At 45.5% G+C, this 18,304-nt stretch overlaps 1 protein-coding gene across 1 annotated transcript in view; it reads right to left on the bottom strand.

Moving 5' to 3' along the window:
* Positions 1 to 18,304, bottom strand: part of kcnh4a (potassium voltage-gated channel, subfamily H (eag-related), member 4a) — a 50,563-nt gene that overhangs the window by 18,752 nt on the left and 13,507 nt on the right. The window contains exons 2-6 of the mRNA XM_015362224.2: positions 13,701 to 13,934; positions 12,720 to 12,851; positions 12,002 to 12,132; positions 973 to 1,216; positions 161 to 318 (exon numbers count right to left, since the gene is read on the bottom strand). Of these exons, the coding sequence (XP_015217710.2) occupies positions 161 to 318; positions 973 to 1,216; positions 12,002 to 12,132; positions 12,720 to 12,851; positions 13,701 to 13,934 (899 nt within the window). The remainder of the gene's footprint in view (positions 1 to 160; positions 319 to 972; positions 1,217 to 12,001; positions 12,133 to 12,719; positions 12,852 to 13,700; positions 13,935 to 18,304) is intronic.

Here is an 18,304-nt window from a genome sequence, read left to right as displayed (position 1 = left end):
TACGGTATTGGTTTTAAAAAAGCGACTGTGCAGGCGTTTACCCGAACCGTGCAAGACAAACTGAAAAGGAGACGAAGAGAACGACAAGACCGAGAGGAAGGGAAAGAATGACAAGAAGATGGTGGAGGACGCATGCAGCTTTAGCTTGGCGAATACCTACCACAGTGATGTTAAAAGCGTACAGGAGGTCAAAGGGCAGGGCGGCGATGAGGTCCACAAAGAACCATGTGGCTGCGTAATGGATGCAGATGGATCGAGCATCGTAGACCACCTGTCCAGACTGGCTCACGTAGGTAGTCCGGAAGTTCAGGATGATGTCTGCAGGAGAAAGGAACGATGGTGATCGAAATTCCAGCGCTTGCAGCTGAAGTCTATGCCACATAACAGATAATGCTAGAAGTACAGTATATGTTTTTCCAGTTTGTCTGCAGTTCCTATTTCCTATTGCATCTACACAGTTGCCTTTTCTGCAGCAGCGAGATCCAAGACAAGGAAGGCTGGACCTGCCCTGAGCCGCAATCCACAGAATTGACTCTTTATTGTTTAGCTTTGTTAGCACAGCTGGCAACTTGAAGTTCCTGAATTATATCTGTCGTACGAAAGCAAGTTAGAGGGGCTGCACTTCTGTCACCTTGTCTGTTTCGATCAGGGGGTGCAACAAGCACATGGCTTGCAGTCACACTGTTACCAGCCTGACGGATACAAGCAGGTAGAGGAGTTAGCTCAGACAAGGTGGCTCAGACAAGTAGTTCAGAAATGGGGTGTCTGTGCTAGGCTGAGAAACCAATGGTGTGGAGCGGCCATCTTTGGGATTAACACTGCATCCCACCAAAATTGTATGGGTTCAGTGCTGGTTGTGTCAGTTTTGGGGAAAGGAAGGTGTTGCAAAGGTGTAGCCCTCCAGTCACCCGGTCTCGCCGAGTTCGCCCTTCCTGTCTGGTCTCCAGCGCAGCGGAAACGGTCGCCGCTCACCCAGGATGAAGAGCATCTCCACGACGATGTCGCTGACGATGGTGCTGCGGGAGGCGGAGTCGGAGTCGTCGTAGGCGGTGAAGCACACGTTGTAGGGCACCGTGACGGCTACGTAGAACGTGGCCAGGAGGATCATCCAGTCCCACAGCGCCTTGAACATGCTGTAGTGGAGCAGGATGAAGCGCGACTTCTGGACTGTGGCCACCTTGTACTCCGGGACTGACGGCTTGTTCTCAAACACATTCTGGAGAAACACACGGAGGAAGTGTGAGTGTATGTGAAAATTCAGGTCTGCATCTGACCTGTATCTGAGATATCCGGGAAGATCAATATGAGTCGAGCACACTGTGACCTGCCAGATCAAGATGGGGGATGCTGGGTAACACCAAATTGGAATTTACTGGAACGAGGACATAACCCTACTCCTAACGCCCTGTGCTCCAGGAGCTTTGTGGACTAAGATATTCGGACCTCTTTAATGTCTCATCTGAAGGACAGCACCTTTTCGAGTACAGTGGACCCAGTCCACATGCGGAGACATTTTTCTGGAAGTTCTACAGCAGCCGCAGCCTGGTTTTCCCTCGAGCTCTCCCACTTCAGTACTGACCAAGTCCAGCCATGCTGAGCTTCCGAAATCTAACCAGATCAGGTTACAGGGTGGTAATGCTCTCTGGCATGTATCAAAACAAACCCCCAAAAAATCCTAGTTCTACAGGAATGACGATTAAAGTGGAACATTTCAGCTTAAAAAGACACCTCTTTACTGTCAGACTGAATTGTTGCATTCAACTAGCAAGTACTTAGATTTTCTAATAATAAGAAGCACCGAAATATGAAGGATAAATAGCCAGGTATTAATCATAAGAAATCCTTGCATTTACTGGGTGATGCATGGTGGCCTTTCTGCACCAGCTGTACCACTAGACAGTAGACCATGTAGAAATGGCTCCACCAACAATTAAAAGGTCACCTTATGTAAAACAGACTGCGCAAGAGCACGGCAGAATTTGCTAGGTCTCTGGGGTTAACAACCCTACTTGGAAACTTTTGATCCAGAGGGAAAAGCTCCACTTATTGGTCCACCAGGACCACTAACAGCGGCTGTCTGGTTTTCCCTAGAGGTCTTCCACCCAGTGCTGACCAAGCCTAGCTCTGCTGAGCCTCCGTGACCTTACGAGATTGGATACAAGGTGATATCATAGGCTACACTCTATATCTGATCTCTTTCATTTCTTGTATCAGCTGTCCTCTTTCCTGCTGGGAGTCAGAAGACCACGATTACACGGTTGCACTGGCCTTTTTTTTTTTACAGACATCGGCCGAGGGAGATAACCACCTACAGTATACGAAAAGAGCAGCAGGGAAGTTCCTTCCGACGAATCTGGCTTCAGAATGGCAGAAAATAGCCTTTTTCTAGTTTCTAAAGCCATGAGTTGATGAGCTTGCTGGCTCAGTGCAGGAGCCGTGTCGTGGTGGAAGAGAATTTAAACAATAATCCCGGACGTCTCCCCAGAACAAACAGCCCGAGTAACAGAGTAATAACCCAGTGAAAGTGAATTTTCATCCTATCCCACATCGTTTTCGCTGCTGATGTTGTTAATGATCCTGCATAGCCTGGGGGGAGTACTGCCTGCTCTCAAGCACACTCGAGGGACTTAAAACCTAGAACATGAGAACAGTGGCACACACCGACAATCTCATGTGCTTCTGTCGCCATCCATTTCCCTGACCTGCACCCCAGCCTGCTGTTCTGGTGTGGATAAGGCTGATGGGGTTGTCTGATCCCGAGATCTGGTACATTCCATTCCCAAGCCCAGGTCTTAGCATTATGCAATGCCCATATACAGAGAATGATCCCAGACCAGCACGGCTGCTCTTCTGCAACATTTCAGAGGGGTTAGTTAGACGGTTAGAAAAAGCCGCTTTTAATTTGGACCACGGCGCATGAGGTGGCTAACCCGGGCCCTCCTGGCGACACTCTTCAAAGATGGAAAAAAAAGCCAGACTTGATCTTGCTCCCTCGTTAGGCTCCTCTCCAAATGCTGCAGCCCAGCTATACTGGGAGAGTTCAAACACCCGCTCTCTTGCTGTCCTGTAAGGTGCCAGACAGAAGCAGGCACCTTCTGAAAAGAGCTTACAGTCAGACAGAAGGCCAGGGGCTTCAGTCATTTTCTCCGGGATGGGACAGGAGTTTCACACCACACGATACTCAAGAATTACCGAAGAGTGAAACGACCTGTTTTTTTTTTGGCACTGTCAGGACTGCTCAGACATCTTACCGCCACACTTGTTGGCACTTTGACTGGTTGTGTAAAAGCACCAAGCTATTTTCCTGTGATATTTTCATGATTGGCCCATCTCAGAGGGCACTGCGAGCAGTAATGCTGTAATAGTGTTCAGCAGAACGTAATGAACTACAGTACAATTACATATAGATATCCAATCAGTAAACTGCTAGTCCCAGAAATTAGTACATGAACTTAAACTAAAAATAACTAATCTCCAAGCATTTACAGCATTGAAGCTTACTATATACTATACTACGACTGCACTATATATGAAAATCTTCAGTAAGTCCAAAACACTATTATGTTACTTGTAACACATTATGATTGCTAAGAAAAGTCAGTGAGTCAGTGAGAATGAATACTGGCCTTTAAATTCAGCATGTCCAAGACAAAGTATGGTTGGGACTATTTGTGTTCTTTCTCAACAAAGGTATTTGATACTGTTAACTTGATACCATTGGCCACAGGTTATGTTTTGTGAGCATCGTCTGATTTACGCATTCCTGGGCAGTACTCACAATTCAGCTCCGACTTTCTGAAATTGTCTCTCGGACCTGCACACAGTCATAGTTCACAATTTCCTATTTTAGCCCTAGCTTCGTAATTGATTGGCTTAGGCTGGGGGTGACTTTCCAGTTCTTGACCGGACTGGACAGATGTCACGCCTAGGATCACACCTCCTCTGTCAGCCAGCTCTCCATAAGAACATGTGGAGTCTCACTTCTCTTTAACTGATGAGCTTCTTCAGCCTGCAGAAAATAACAGACTGGTGGACTCTAAAAAGTCTAGTGTTCTTTTAGAATGACGTCATATTTCAGGCAGAAATGCGCTTATCTTTTAAATTCCAAGCCTGAGCCATCCAGCCTGTCTGGTTATTAACTTGCCATGGTCTTTAATTGAGAAACATCTGTTTGGATGTGTACCATTGCAATTCTTTCTGCAGGGAAGGCGCTATTTGGCTTAGACTAGCATGGCCATATGGTCCCAGGAGCACTGAAACACTTAAAGACAACGACATTGTCCTTTGAACACAACTACCGATGAACATTGGTCTAAGCTAAATACGCTCATTCCATTATCAAGCTGAGCAGGAAAACCCAATAAATGAAAAACAAACTATTTTATATGTGTACCAAATACCAAGTATAAAATAGTTAACACCTGTTAATTAACAGCAATTCACTCAGGTCCACTCATTACTTTGGTAACAGTCATCACCTGTCCGCTCAGTCTGATCAACAGCTGGAATTTAACGTGTGTGCAATTCAGGAGAACAGTATCAACGTATCAAAGGTGTAAGTATGAACAGACAACGTATTTTGGTGAAGACATATTGGCCCGAAGTGGTCGATGATGGTTCTTTCGTATGACCCCCTTCCACACATGCAATCTCTCAATACTTAACATTCTTCTGTCTTCCTTCCTCTGTCGTGTCACTGACCTTAATGAAACACACAAGCACGGGTGGGTTCGGCTCGGGGGTCAGATGGGAAATTCCACACTTCGAACTTCCGCACTGCTGAATAACGGTCCACCTGGGATTGATCCCGACCTTGGATTACAGCCTTGATCTTCTTCTCACCCCCCTTCCCACCTCTCTGAGGTGTATCACCCCCCTCCTCTGAAATAAACAGGTGAATGAATTGTGCACATGGGAATTGTGCCCAGTTTTCCGGCAACGTGCAATTAGCATTCATATCGGTGAGCGTGCAATTTTGACTTAATCAGTGCCTGCCCTTGCAAAGCACTCCCTTATTGACAGTGCAGCCCTCGTGAAGCCGGGCTGGGGGAGAGAAAGCTCTCCCAGCTCTTGCACGACACTGACAGAAGTGGAGGCTTGGCAATCGTCCCAGCCTATTTCAGGATGCGGTGCAATTATGCTTTAAAAAATCCATGCAATGTGACAATTACATCCAAACATCGGCTTTCATTATAATCTGAAGTAAATCAATTATGTAGAAGCACTAATTGCTACAGACGGATTTGTTGGATTTAATTTCTTTGCGGCACAGTGGGAGAAAAAAAAGTGAATTTACCCCGCTCCTCTGTCACGCACACGTGATAAGACACACAGACGAGAGACCCACAGTGAGGTGCTAATACCTTTAAATGGAGATCCCTGCCTGAAAAGCAAGCTAAAAGAGCTATTATGTTTTATTTAGAGACCGACTGAGAAACAGGGGAAAAATAACTTGCCATTTCGTGAGGTGTAATTTACTCCGCTCACAATTAGGCACTACTGAAAAGTAAACCGCTTAAAAATGCTGAATGTAAGTCCAGATGCACAGGTATTCTTCACGATAAATGCTTTCCTGTTCATCCACTGAACAGCACTGGATGACTGGCAAGGCCTACCTGCAGTATTTGAAAACATTCTAAATATTTCTATGACCAATATTAATTTTTGCCCTTCCATTACATCACATTTGAAATTGATGGTGCAAACTGGGATGGCTTTACTGTGTCATCTTCACTATCACCTCCGTATTTCCACAGGGTTTAACTCCAGAACAGGCTGCTTGTGATTTTAGCTGGTGCTCAGTAATATAGCACTTCAAGCCCTGCTATATTAAAATTACTCTCCAAACACACTAGAGAAACAGTGGAATTATAGAGTTGACTGGGGACTGACACTGCCTTTGCTCACAGCAGAAACCTCCAGAACTACTGCACAGCAACCTATGAATGCCTGGCCAAGTGGGGCCCACCCTACCCTGAGTGTGACCCAGAATCCCAGTCACAGTCAGCTAGTGACACAGCCCAGCCTTGAACTGGTAAAGTCTGTACTCCAGGGCTCAGTTTGTGCTATCCATTAGCTGCTTTCATGGTTGGGCCATGCAGAAGGACCCAGATCTGTCTTTGAATTCAATTAATTCAGCACATGGATCTCTCCAAAATCACAAACTGGACCAGACTAGCGATCACAGCCCTGTAGGCTTTAATTCCTTCCCTTGCACATCGATGCACGGTGGACACACTTTTGCAACAATAGCAATCTCAGGGTGCAGAACATTTCCCACAACAGGAGAAATGGTTTAATATAAAATGGTTAATTCCTCATTGCAATTCACCAAAGCTTTCATCTTGAACATGTCATTAAAAAAAAGATTAAAGACTTGTCACAATGTGTGGTTTGCTTTTTAGAAAACTGTGTCATCTGAAGCCTCTGTTCTGTCGTTTCCTAAGTGGAATTGAAAAGATGGGGAGGGGTGTGCGTGCTGTCAGGTTGGGGAATATAGGTCACAACTTTGAAACCCGACTGAGGCGCTGTTGTTAGTTAATATGTACATGTACAAATTGGTATGACCATTTCATTTAACTGCCTACGTTTTGCAGTTCAACAGCTGCAGCAGTGCTGAATGAGAAAGCACTCCCACAGCTTTGAACCCATAGGCATCGCACAATGGTTACACAAATTATTAAATCTGATGTCAAATGTTTTTATGTCTGTATTTCTCACTGAAATATGAGGCAGTCCTGGAAGTCACAATCAATCTGCTTCTAAGGTCTCGGGCCAAAGCTTTGACAAAAATACTTCTAAGCTATCTGTATGAATATATGTGTATACTGTACAGTGTATGTGTTATCAGACATGGAAGAAATGTAGCATGTCATAAAATAGCACTTGAATTCACCAGCTAGATGCTTGGATGATAGAATGGACTTTTCCAATAACTGGAAATCTATCTGAAGAGTTATATGGAGAAAAGCGTTATTTTCTGGAATTAGGTCTATATCGGTTAAGGCTGTGTAGCAGTGATCCACAACGGAGCCTTCTGATTTTGCTGCTCAAATAGTCCATTCATACATTTTCTAACCACTTTATCCAGTGCAGGGCTGCAGGAGACCCAGCGTCTATCCCGGCAAGCAATGGACTCAAGGCAGGTTACACCCTGGCCAGAGAGCCAGTCCATCACAAGGCAGACGGACACAAACACGCCGCTATGCTACCACTATGACTCTGGGCTTGGGAAACCCATGTGCACAGAGGGAAAACATACAAACTCCAGACAGATAGCACTTCAGGAATTGAACCCGGTTCCCCATCTCTGAGAAGCAGTAATGCTAACCCCTGAGTCAATGTGCTGTCCCTTGCACTAGTAATGACTTAATTTAATCAATTATTGACATCATTGGTCTGGTTGACCATTTGCAGCTCCCCATCTTTAGTCAATAAGAGGTACAAATTCTGCTGGGCTATGGCTCTCCAGTAACAGGAGTGAAGATCTGTGTCTAAAATAAGATCTGATTATAATAAATACAGTATATTATAGTACAGTATATCTACTGATCACAATAATACAGATCAGCATTCATAAAACCATGAGTTCCGGAGCCACAGAGACTTGTCTCAATCAATGCAATGATTTCCAGACCTCTCCTCTCACCCAGAGCCTCTGTCATTAGAGCATATTGCCTTGATTTGAATGGTGAGAAAGAGCAGTGAGGCTGACTTTATCCACTCAGAGCATCAATACTATAGATGCATTCATACAGTTAAATGCCTTATACACAGACAGTTAAATCAATCCCTGTGTCACTGAGCTGCCTATGTGGTTGCTTGCTTAATTCTGTGCCTACATTTGGTTTAACCCCTAACCCGCTGTCTTTTCAATTTGTTCACCTGTTTCAAGTTCAATCTGGAATCTGTTTTTCTTGTTTTACAATCAATGCAGACTGCTCTTGCTCTTGCAATGGATCATGATGTTTCTTTAACACTTACTCTAAAATCCTCCATCATGCGGTTTTGCAGGAATAATTACTATATATTAGCATTATTAGCATCTAAAAATATTTTAGATATTTAAAAAAATGTATTCTTGACCTGAAGTCTTTTTAGCTGAATGTCTTTTCTGTATGTAGCTGCCTAATGGCAGTCTCTCGTCATTGCAGAATACTCTGCAGTCTCGTTGGAGGCAGAAACAAAATCCTGAACCTAGATTCCTTTTTGGACTTGGCAGATCTCTAGCTGTAGGTGATCCTGCCATCTGTCCCACGGCGAGGAGGGTGTTGAGGGAAAGCAGACGGAGGAGGTGAAACTAAGTGAAATCCGGAGAAAGACAGGTGTCCTGGACCAAAATTCAGCCAAGCCTTATCGACAGAAGGGTCTCCTAAAAATAACCAATGAAATAGTACAAAATCAAAGCCCAAGGAAAAGGCAAGACTAACTCCGCTGCTGAATGGCAGAAATGGATAAAAACAGAACGGATCAGGTCCAGTCGTGCACAGTCAGCAGAACTGCGTTCCTGTCGAGAAGGGATTCCTCTGCGTCTTACCCAGCCTTGGCAGCTGGGGCCAGTGGAAGTCTGCCCTGACCTTGGCACTTTATCACACGCATTCACACTCTTAATAGAGGCAGCAGGCTCCATTCCATCAGCTCCCTATGAGAGTTTGTTGGGGAAACAGTCGATCCGCATTGCCGGCTTGCATAACTGGGGAGAAAACGGAGGCTTGATTTGTGAAATGCATTTCTAAGGCTTTTGATTTTTTTTTCCCACCACAAAATTACAATGGCAATTCTGGGAAAAAGAGGTGAGACTTATTGATCTGAAGTACTCCTAGCTCATGTGGAGCGAAGGCATTTATACTAAACAAAAGACTTGCCAAGAAAAATTCATTCGCAAGTGACACATTTGGCACGTCTAGTGTGTTCCCAAAATGTAACGAGAAAAGAATTCCACATCCTGCATTTCTAAAACAAACATGAAGCGATGGATAAACTAATTCACAATAAAAACAACTGCGTAGGAATAGCCCCCACGGATGCTCTCTGTATGCTGTGTTGGATGAGTCCATCATCACAATCAGTAGCACAGGTATACAAACTCAGCACGCAGGCAAGGTAATGTATATGCGGTATTGATGAAACCCGGGCAAATGAAAATGCAGCAAAATGCAGCAGTTTGTACATAGTATTTGCTGTTGAGGACAAATTTATGGAAGGGAAAATGAAGACTAGCTTTCAAAATGTGATCTGTTGCTTGAATGCGGCACCAGAGGATTCTTTGCTGCTGAACGAACAGCCAAGGGTGAGATCACCAGAGCCTGGTTCAGGAACACAACCCACACAGGGTCTTCTGTGTTCTTAATATGCTTCAGCAATATTCAGAGTTTTTTTTTACTGTAGACTTTGGATGATTATATCTGACTAGATAAGTGTGGTGGGTCCTCCATACCATGGTAGGACCCCCACACGTGACCTCTTTATTATACTGTAGGACACCTCCCTCTTCTTTAGCGCAATCTGATCTATACACCAGTGGAGAACAAGGAAACCGGGCCTAAAGATGGACCAATCCTGGAGAAAAAAAAACTTCCTAACCAGACTGGGTTCAGAACCTGCTTTGCTTCACCAGAATCCCCTCAAACCCTGAATTTAGTACGGGAGAGATGCACTGCACCCCACTATACTCACCCTACAGGCAACCTTTTAACCATTAACCATCAGGGTGATAAGCGATAAAAAAAACGAATCCTCTTTTCCCTTATAACCTGCAGGAGAGCAAACCTGCTTCTTCCTGCAGCCCAATAGCAAATTCAAACCCGGTTTCCTGGTCTAACTGTAACTCTGGAACCCGAGTGACTCCAAGCCTAGCCCGTCTGGCTGTTTCTAGCTAGAAAAGACTGGACACGGAGATCTTTCCTGCCTTGAGCGATCGCCTGCGCTGCTTCTATAAGGGTCTCTGAGCTGCAAACCTGCAGCGCACAGACCAAGACACACGGCCACTCTGTTCCAGGACTGAATCTGCGTCTGTGCAGCAGATCTGTCACGTAATAGGGCTCTGTGTGCTGGAGAGCCCTTCACCATGACCCTTCCTGTATTGTGCTCGTTATTTATACAGTATAAGCAGGCTAGTCTAGAGACTGGGTAATTATCCCTCTGCGTATCCCCCCCCTTCCCCTCACTCATCTACACCCTTGTACTCACTGAACCCTTTAGGCTCTGTTGTAAGTGGGCGTTCCAGCTCCAATCTGCGATCGGCATCACACTCCAGTTAATGAAAAAGGTTATTCTAATGATTCATGTTCCAATTCAAGGGGGAATGGTGAGCCATGAGCCCTCTTGCTTGGCCTCAGCCTCTAAACCATTCAGAACCAAAAAAACACCCCACCAAAAATAATCATTGGGACAGATTTCCTGTGCCTTGATTTTCAAAAACAGGTAAAAGCCTGACAAGAAAAAACAGTTTGAGTAAGCTTACCCCTTTTGCACTCGTCCAACTTATAAAAAGCCTTAACTTATTTAAAGATGATCTATTTTGAAAAATTGCTAAAAATGTTGCGTCTATGCCCTTTTAGTCCTTTCTTCAAAAGATTTTGATTTCTGTTTTTAACTTTGATGTTCGCAGCCATTAGCAAAGCTCTCATCTGTGCTATTTTTGCCAAGATTGAGAAAGGTCCTTCACGTTCTGTACTTTTGATTCTTTAACTCAGACCATACTGATGGCAGATTTTTTTCTACTGGAACAAAGACGGTGACAAAGACGCTTGCTGGAAATACATTGTTCTCTGCAATACGATCACCTAACAATATCATGTCTGATTCTGAAAGGGCTGAGTGTGGATCTGGGGAGAAAGACAATGTAATTCCTCCCAGACTTCCACTAGCTACATTCCACTGCCCTGCGCCTTAGCAACTGCCTCAGGTCTCATAGCAACAGCCAACTTTTCACTCTCACATCTCACAGGCCCAGAAGCTTGGTGCTTTGTCACAGACAAGTGTGGAGCGTGTGTGTGTGTACTGTGACACGTTGGAGGGGCTGGTCAAAACTGCCCGGCTCTTTTAGCATAGTGGTGCTAGACAGGAAGTGAGACAACAGACCCAGGAGAGGTTTTTTGTGCTGCGGTTAAGGTGCTTTTATTTATAAAATCAAAGGAGTTTAAGTCCACAGACTAAAGAAAGTAAAACATGAAAACAAGACCTTCCTGACCTACTGACGCTGTAAGAAAGACTCTCTTGTCTAAAGAACTGGATTGCCAATTAATTTACCTAGAATACTTAGGCAACTTTGCTTTTTTCCAAGTTTATCTTTAACAAAGTTTTATGCCATAACCACAGTTTCAACGCGCTGCACCAACTCAAACCGCAGGTATGGACTAAAATTTCCAGATTTGCGCAGCACCATATTGCTGTCATTGTCAGCAATTCAGAACAAGGCAACAAAACATCTGGTGAGGTGAAGCAGCCCTCTCCCATTGTAAATGAGCTGGCTCGTGAGCACGTACATTCTAACCCAATGGAAATCTTGCTCTCGGCTTTGAGACAGCTTTGCCAACAGATACAACTTACCTGTTCACTCTGCAAGCAGATCACGTGGGAACATTTCTGCGGTGAAATATCTGCTGCACAACCTGTACTTATTCACTCGTACGTCACAGTACGTTGGCCATTACAGGAACTAGTGAGCAGGAAGGGCCCCACCATGTTGCAATTCTCGTGCACCCTCGCTCTCACCCGTGGCAGCACCAGGGGTGTGTGATAACATACAGTAGATTCACAAAGTTCCTGATTGTGTGATTAATTCGGAATTGGTGAAATTCTTCTCACAGGTCTATGAATTTATGTCGTTACCGAGATTTATTAACCAGGCTGTGAAATTGGGTCTACAGTTGCCCTTGAAATCAAAACTTCCACAACTCGGGGCCCCTCACGTGGATACGCAGGGCTGGGAGTCGCGGCACGTCTCCAGGGGTAGAGCAGCAGGGATAAAGCGGCCTGAATACCCCCAGACTCTACTCACGTTGTTCAGCGTCACCTCGCTCTTGCTCTTCTTGGAGAACTGGCTGGTCAGGTGAAACAGCACGGCGTGACCTCGCTTCCTGGCGGCCGTGAAGTGCGAGCTGCCGCTTTTCTTGTTCCTGCGCTTCTCCTCTGCAACAAGAGCAACGAACGGCAGGTCACCGCGCACGCCACGCCACGCTGAAGACGGAAACAAAAGCGACTGAGCCCGCTTGCAAAGGATGATGGGTGAACGCTGCACCGTCCGGGTCACCTTGGTAGAGGACCAATCCCAAAACGCTCACTGCTTTATAACAACGGTAACCGCTGCCTGGCCTCGGCACTGGGAGGGGAATAAATACCTATGCATGCAATGTTTTTTTTAACATTTCACCCATAAAAGCGTTTCCATTTATGCATTCATGTTTCGAATAAAAAAATTCACTTTGGAAAAAAAATTTTAATTCCACAGCTTGGGACATGACCGGAAGGCAGTGTAGCACATTGCAAAGTAATCTACCAGTCATAACAGCACTGTCCACCAGGCTGTGTGAGTACAGTTTCCCAGCTGTTGGCCCAAGTGATTCAGTTCTAGCTGGTGACTTCAGGATTGTACTGATTATGCCCCCTGGAATGCAATCTGTGTGTTAAGCAACACAGACCCCAAGGAAAGAGGCCTGTGACCAATGAGCTGTCCCTGCAGCTCAAGTGCCCTGTTGTTTGCAATTCCTGGACGGTACCTTCTTTCCTGCCACTGTGGTGACCCTTCCCCCGAGTCTCCGTGATGTCTTTAAAGGAGAAGAGGAAAAGCACCACCTCCCCCTTCTCGTTCTTAATAGGCACGATGTCCAGCTGGCACCAGAAGGGGGTACCTGTGATGAAATAGAGAGGAAAAAAAAGCCCTTAAAAATCCAGGGAATTATTTTAATACAGAATCTCTTGCATACCTGGCTTTGTTCTTTTTCCTCATTGAAAAACATGATCTTGATGTGCTACAAAGGCCTTTCTATTCCAGGCTTCAACCACCACTGTGATGCTCCCTGTGACTGTGCCACTGCAAGGGCTTCATTAACGTCTGCGCAGAACATGAGCCGTTGTGCCAGAAGCACAGTTTGAGGGGGCAGGTAAACCTTACGCCTCAAGGCGCTGGGCTGAAATCCTGCCAGTTTATTTAAAGCTCTTCAGATGAGGATGAGTTTTCGTCTTCTGCCACGTACTTCCCAATTCAGAAGCAGTGCAGCACATGATCAGCACCTTAGCACATCTGGATACATCTCAAAAACAGTCACTAGCCTAAAGCTTCAGTAACAACTTGCTGTTACATCAAGCAGGGAAGCGCAACTGTTAGAGCATGAGACTCTTTAGTGCACGAGAAAGAGAACCTATCCTGAAGAAAACAAAAATAGATATAACACTTATCAACAAGGCTCTCAGGGCTTCTGGGAGATTGGCCCTGGTGTGAGTGTGTTTATATCTGTGCATACACAGATACAAGATGCCAAGATGGACTGGCATCTTGTTTAGGGTATACCACCCTATGCCCGCTGCTTGCTGGGATACGCTCCAGCTCCCTTGCAATCCTGAATTGGATTTGAATTGGATAGAAAATGGATGGATGGAGTTGTTTGATCCCATGAGCACACAGTAGGGAATGGAACAAAGACCTCAAGGGGTCAGGGGTCAGGGGTCTGGGGTCGGCCAAGGCGTGGCTGGAGTCTCACCGTTCTTCTTGTAGAAGCGCACCTCGACCTGGTACTCCTGCCGGCTCTCCAGCGCCTTCTCCATCTGCTGGGACATGTGCTCGCTGGTCTCCGCCCCGTGCAGGAAGCGGCAGCTGCAGGTCTTCTGCATGACCTCGGTCCGCGCGAAGCCCGTGAGCTCGCAGAAGCCATCTGAGCAGTAAACGATCGGGAAGCCCCGGTGCACCTGGGCGTTCCCCAGCAGGAAGTTACTGTCTGTGAGCCAGAGAGGGAGGGACAGAGAAGGGAAAAGTATGGGATGAAAAAGAGGAAAACCATCAAGTCACAAGGCAAGCATGCAGCTGGGGTCCGTGCTCGTCAGAGAGAGAGCCAATAGGGACAAAGGGGCTATATGCATATACTGAGAGTCTGCAAAGATCTAGCAGTCAGGCTTTCTTAAGTCTGCCTAAAGAGCAAAGACATAAGGGAGAGTGGAGTACAAAACTGAACATTTGGAAATTGAAAAATGCTTCCCACTGCTACACTGAACAGCCCCTGGCTGTTGGCTTTTATTGATTACAGTCATTGTTTTCTATGCAGTTGTGATGGCAGTATAACTGCTCAGAATGCATGGGGTTGTACAGTATGATGGAGTGGCCTATTAATACCCTGTGTTACACAATACAGGGCAAGCAGCAGCATGGTGCTCCTGTACCGGGCTCAGCCTGAATGGGAGTTGCTGGATGATGCCAGCGCCGGGGCAAAGGGGTAGACCCACTGCCCCACTACCCTGAAAAAAAGCATGTGATTCCCTCCACAGAGCAAAACATATACCAAGGAACCCAGAATCTCAACTCTTATCAGGGTCCATATAATCAGATTGTGAAAAGTAATGTGTGGAATAAGATAACATGAACAGGGCAGGGCTGCTTATTTTATCATTGGCTTGCTGAGCGTTAGAAGAAAACCAGATTTCACAGAGGAGGAGGGAGAAGGACTGTACACCCCATTTAAAAACCATAGGGCACAATATTGGAAGCTTCAATATAAGGTCATTCAGGCCCCAGACACCACTTTTATTGCATTTTAGAACACAGTAACTAATGAAGGAACATTACAGTAGAGGGCCTGTAGCATTTACAGTATTTTGTTTGAATTGGGCATTTAATTTCAAAATCTGGTCCCCAAAGCATTAAATAGCCCCTTCTGTTTTGAAAACAACAACAACAACAATGACCCCTTTCCCGTTTCTTATAAAGAGACTCTGCTTCTTGTTTTAAAAATGTCGGACAGGCTGTGCAACTTCAAACGCCCAGCTTTCCCAATACGAATGAATATTGGATGCTCAGGGCCCTCCTCGTTAAGATGGGAATAATTGTTTACTACAGCCCCGCACTTGGGGGAGCAATTAGCATCGTGCTCGCGAAGGGAGCGCTTGGTAGTGTCAGCGCCTTGGAGAGAAACAGATTGAAGAAAACTCGGATTTCAGGCGCTTTCTGCCTTGTGTTTTCGGTGGTTTATTTTTAATTCAATAATCCTGAGGAAAGGAGGAGGAGGAGGGAAGGGGGGATTGTAGCGAGTTAAGAGAAGCGACTGCGAGCAGTTGCCAGCTCACAGTGCGAGGCGTTAATTAAACGTTTCTGCAAAGGAAGGGTGTTTGCGAATGTGCCCTTAGACCTCTCCAGTGCTCTCATCTTCCGCTGCTGGGGCACCGATGACTCCTCTACCGCCACTCCCGTTACATAACCGTACCTCAGATTTGCTAGCATGTAATTAGTACTATTCTGCTTAAAGATCCTCTCCCTTCTCCCCGTTTCCGAGTGTGAACACTGCTTGGGCTGTATCTCGCTCTCTTGTCACCCCAGCCCTTGGCGATGCAAGATCCTCCCCTCTCAGTGTGCACAGTAGGAGGGTGTAGGTGGGTCCCAGCATGCATCGAGAGTCATTACCCAAGCTACCCTCTTGCTCGAAGCCTGTGTTGAGCCGGCATAATGAAAGCCCCCCAAAATCTCTTATTTGTCAGCAGTCGCGAAACTGCTAATTGCCCAGAGCCTGCGAGGAGATGTCGTTGTTTGCCAGAAAAGTCAGACGCGGGGCTAAAGGCCCTAATATTAACTAATATCTAGGTGCCAGGGAATTATCTAATATTAACTTCTCCTTGCATTAGGTTATCAGTGTTATTTTAAGAGAGAGGCTTCCAAAGCCAGTCCACTTTCTGTAAATCACTGATCACACTGATCTTGCGCCCCCTGATTACAGTATATCACCTGACCAATCACCATCTTGGAATCAGGTCAGGTGACTGAGGACAGCCACTCATCCTCAACAGCATTCTGGGGAATGTGGTTCAGAGGAACCTCTTTCAGTGCACTTCCCCTATCACAGCATATGGGTTCATAGATGTCCGACACTAGTCCAAGATGTAAAGGAACAGTTCACAGTTCCAAACTAGGTTGTTAGCAAAACACTGTGGGAAAGGCGTTGCATGCATACAGCCTGCCTCATATGTTAAACAGCCTACCACAACAGGACCAAGCAGGTGAAGTTTAATTGTTTAATTCGTGCCCTGTTTTTGAAGGTGCTGTGACGCTATCAGATAGGTTGGGCGATGAGGAAATTTCGCCGTCATCCTGTTTGTACAATCAAAAGGAAGCTAACTAAGCAGAAACAGGACAGACTGCCAGAACTGGGACTTGTCAGTCTCTTTTCGAAAAGGTTCACTGAATAACCCCCATCCCAACACAAGCTGCACAGCGTTTCCAGAAAATGTGCCAAGGTACATGAATAATAGCTAAATTAGCTAAATATAGACCTCCCCAGTGCACAGGGCCGCGGTGGCTGTCAAATACGAGTTACAGGGGTTTTATGAGCGAGAAGAACTGTCAGATGGGTTCTTAACCACAAAACTGTTCACTACTGAAACATAATGAACTGTCAGCTTTATTTTTTTATTCCTCCATTTAAAACAAAATACTTTACCACATGCCAATGCTAATGACTCAGCAGGGAGTAGCCTTTGGCCTGTGTCACAGGAATACCTGCCTTCTCAGTTTCATCGGGCTGACGGTGGTTTATTGATCTTGCAGCCGAACTAGGACAGTTTCTAATTGGCTGGCTGGGGCCACTGCCTGCCCTCACCTATAACCCCAAAAGATGAGTCAAACAGTCATTAATTCAGTGAGCCCCTGAGAGTAATTTTCACAACTTTTGGCTTCTGTCATTATTTCTCTCCCCTTTCAGCTTCATTCCTATCCCTGTTGGAGGTTTAATGCAGTGGTACTGGGCTTATGCAGAATATACATTTTTATAAATAACATACTGTATATAGCACTTTTCATCGTGGAGGAGGCCAAGTGCCTTTCTGTATAGGAGAGAACCAACAGTACTTCATCCTGTACTGAAAAGCTCCAACCACCGATTGAATTAAGAGGCAGTATTTTTAAGGTAGGCCAGTATATGCAAGACCATGGTGCAGATTAGCTAGGACTCTCTCAACCTTAGCCTTACAAACAGTGCCGTGCAATCTTTAATGACTAGGAAGAGAGAACCTCACTTTAGTGCCTCATGTGAAGGACAGCAGCTCCTATAGTACAGTGTGCCGGGGTCATCATTCAGTCTCTGGGTTTTGCAAATTGCCACCCAGACAGAAGAGCACCACCTACTGGTCCCACAACACCAACAACAGGGGCAACCTGCATTTTATTCAGGTCTCCTAACTATCCACTAGTTAATGCCCAGGCACTGCTTTGCTTCACTTCAAAGAAAGAGGGAATTCTGCTGTCACATTAAAGAGTCAGTTGTAAAATAATTCAAAAAGTGGATTGTCAGAAGCTGTAGCTGAATAGCTCCACTCTAGATATTCATGGTGTCAGCTGAATTCTGATTGCTTATATGGGTGCCGTAAATACAGTATAATACACAGGTCTTCATTGTAATCATCTTAGTAAATGCAAATCAGTAAATGCTGAAACAGACAGTCATTATTATGTGTGCAATTATTAGTAAACGCAAGGCACACATAGTCCTAGTGTAAAAAAACAGTAGTGCATAGCAGGATAATCCCAAATTAAACAGCCAAGATGGTGCCAGGGAATACTGTTCTCGGAGCTCAAGTTAATGAATAAACCTGCAACTCTTCTCTCTCTCTTCAGGCAAATAAAAATTACTCGATCGGGGGGTATTAAGAGGACCAGATGGACTATTAAGTTAGTCCCTGCTTAGGGCTCTAAAATTCCTGAATGGGGAAGGAAAATAAATGAGAGAGAATTTTCCATAAGCCTTAAGCCAACAGCCTCCCCAAACTCCTTCCTACTTCTAAATAATTGCCTCAACTGGGGTGGCAGTGGACCCAGATTTCCCGAGTGGCAGTGGCTCACAGATTCACGCTTTGGGAAGGTACGGAAAAAAAAAGAGGAAAAAGATAGGATGCCCAAAAAAGTTGAGTAGCAGAACTAACAGTGACAAATGCCAGCTCTGGAGGCTGAATGTGTAAGGTAGCCTGATGCAATACAATGGTCCACGCCATTACCTTGACAACAGCTGCTCTCCTCACCTTGCACGCTGCAAGCCTGTGCCATCGTGCATGAATACATGGCGAGAAAGTAGGCCTACAGGACCAGAATCTATTTATTCATTTGTTTTGGATT

This window comes from Lepisosteus oculatus, chromosome 28, assembly GCF_040954835.1.
Source record: "Lepisosteus oculatus isolate fLepOcu1 chromosome 28, fLepOcu1.hap2, whole genome shotgun sequence".
NCBI classification, from domain to species: domain Eukaryota; kingdom Metazoa; phylum Chordata; class Actinopteri; order Semionotiformes; family Lepisosteidae; genus Lepisosteus; species Lepisosteus oculatus.
The sequence above is the reverse complement of the archived record's forward strand: the minus strand, read 5'-3'. Positions and strand labels throughout refer to the sequence as shown.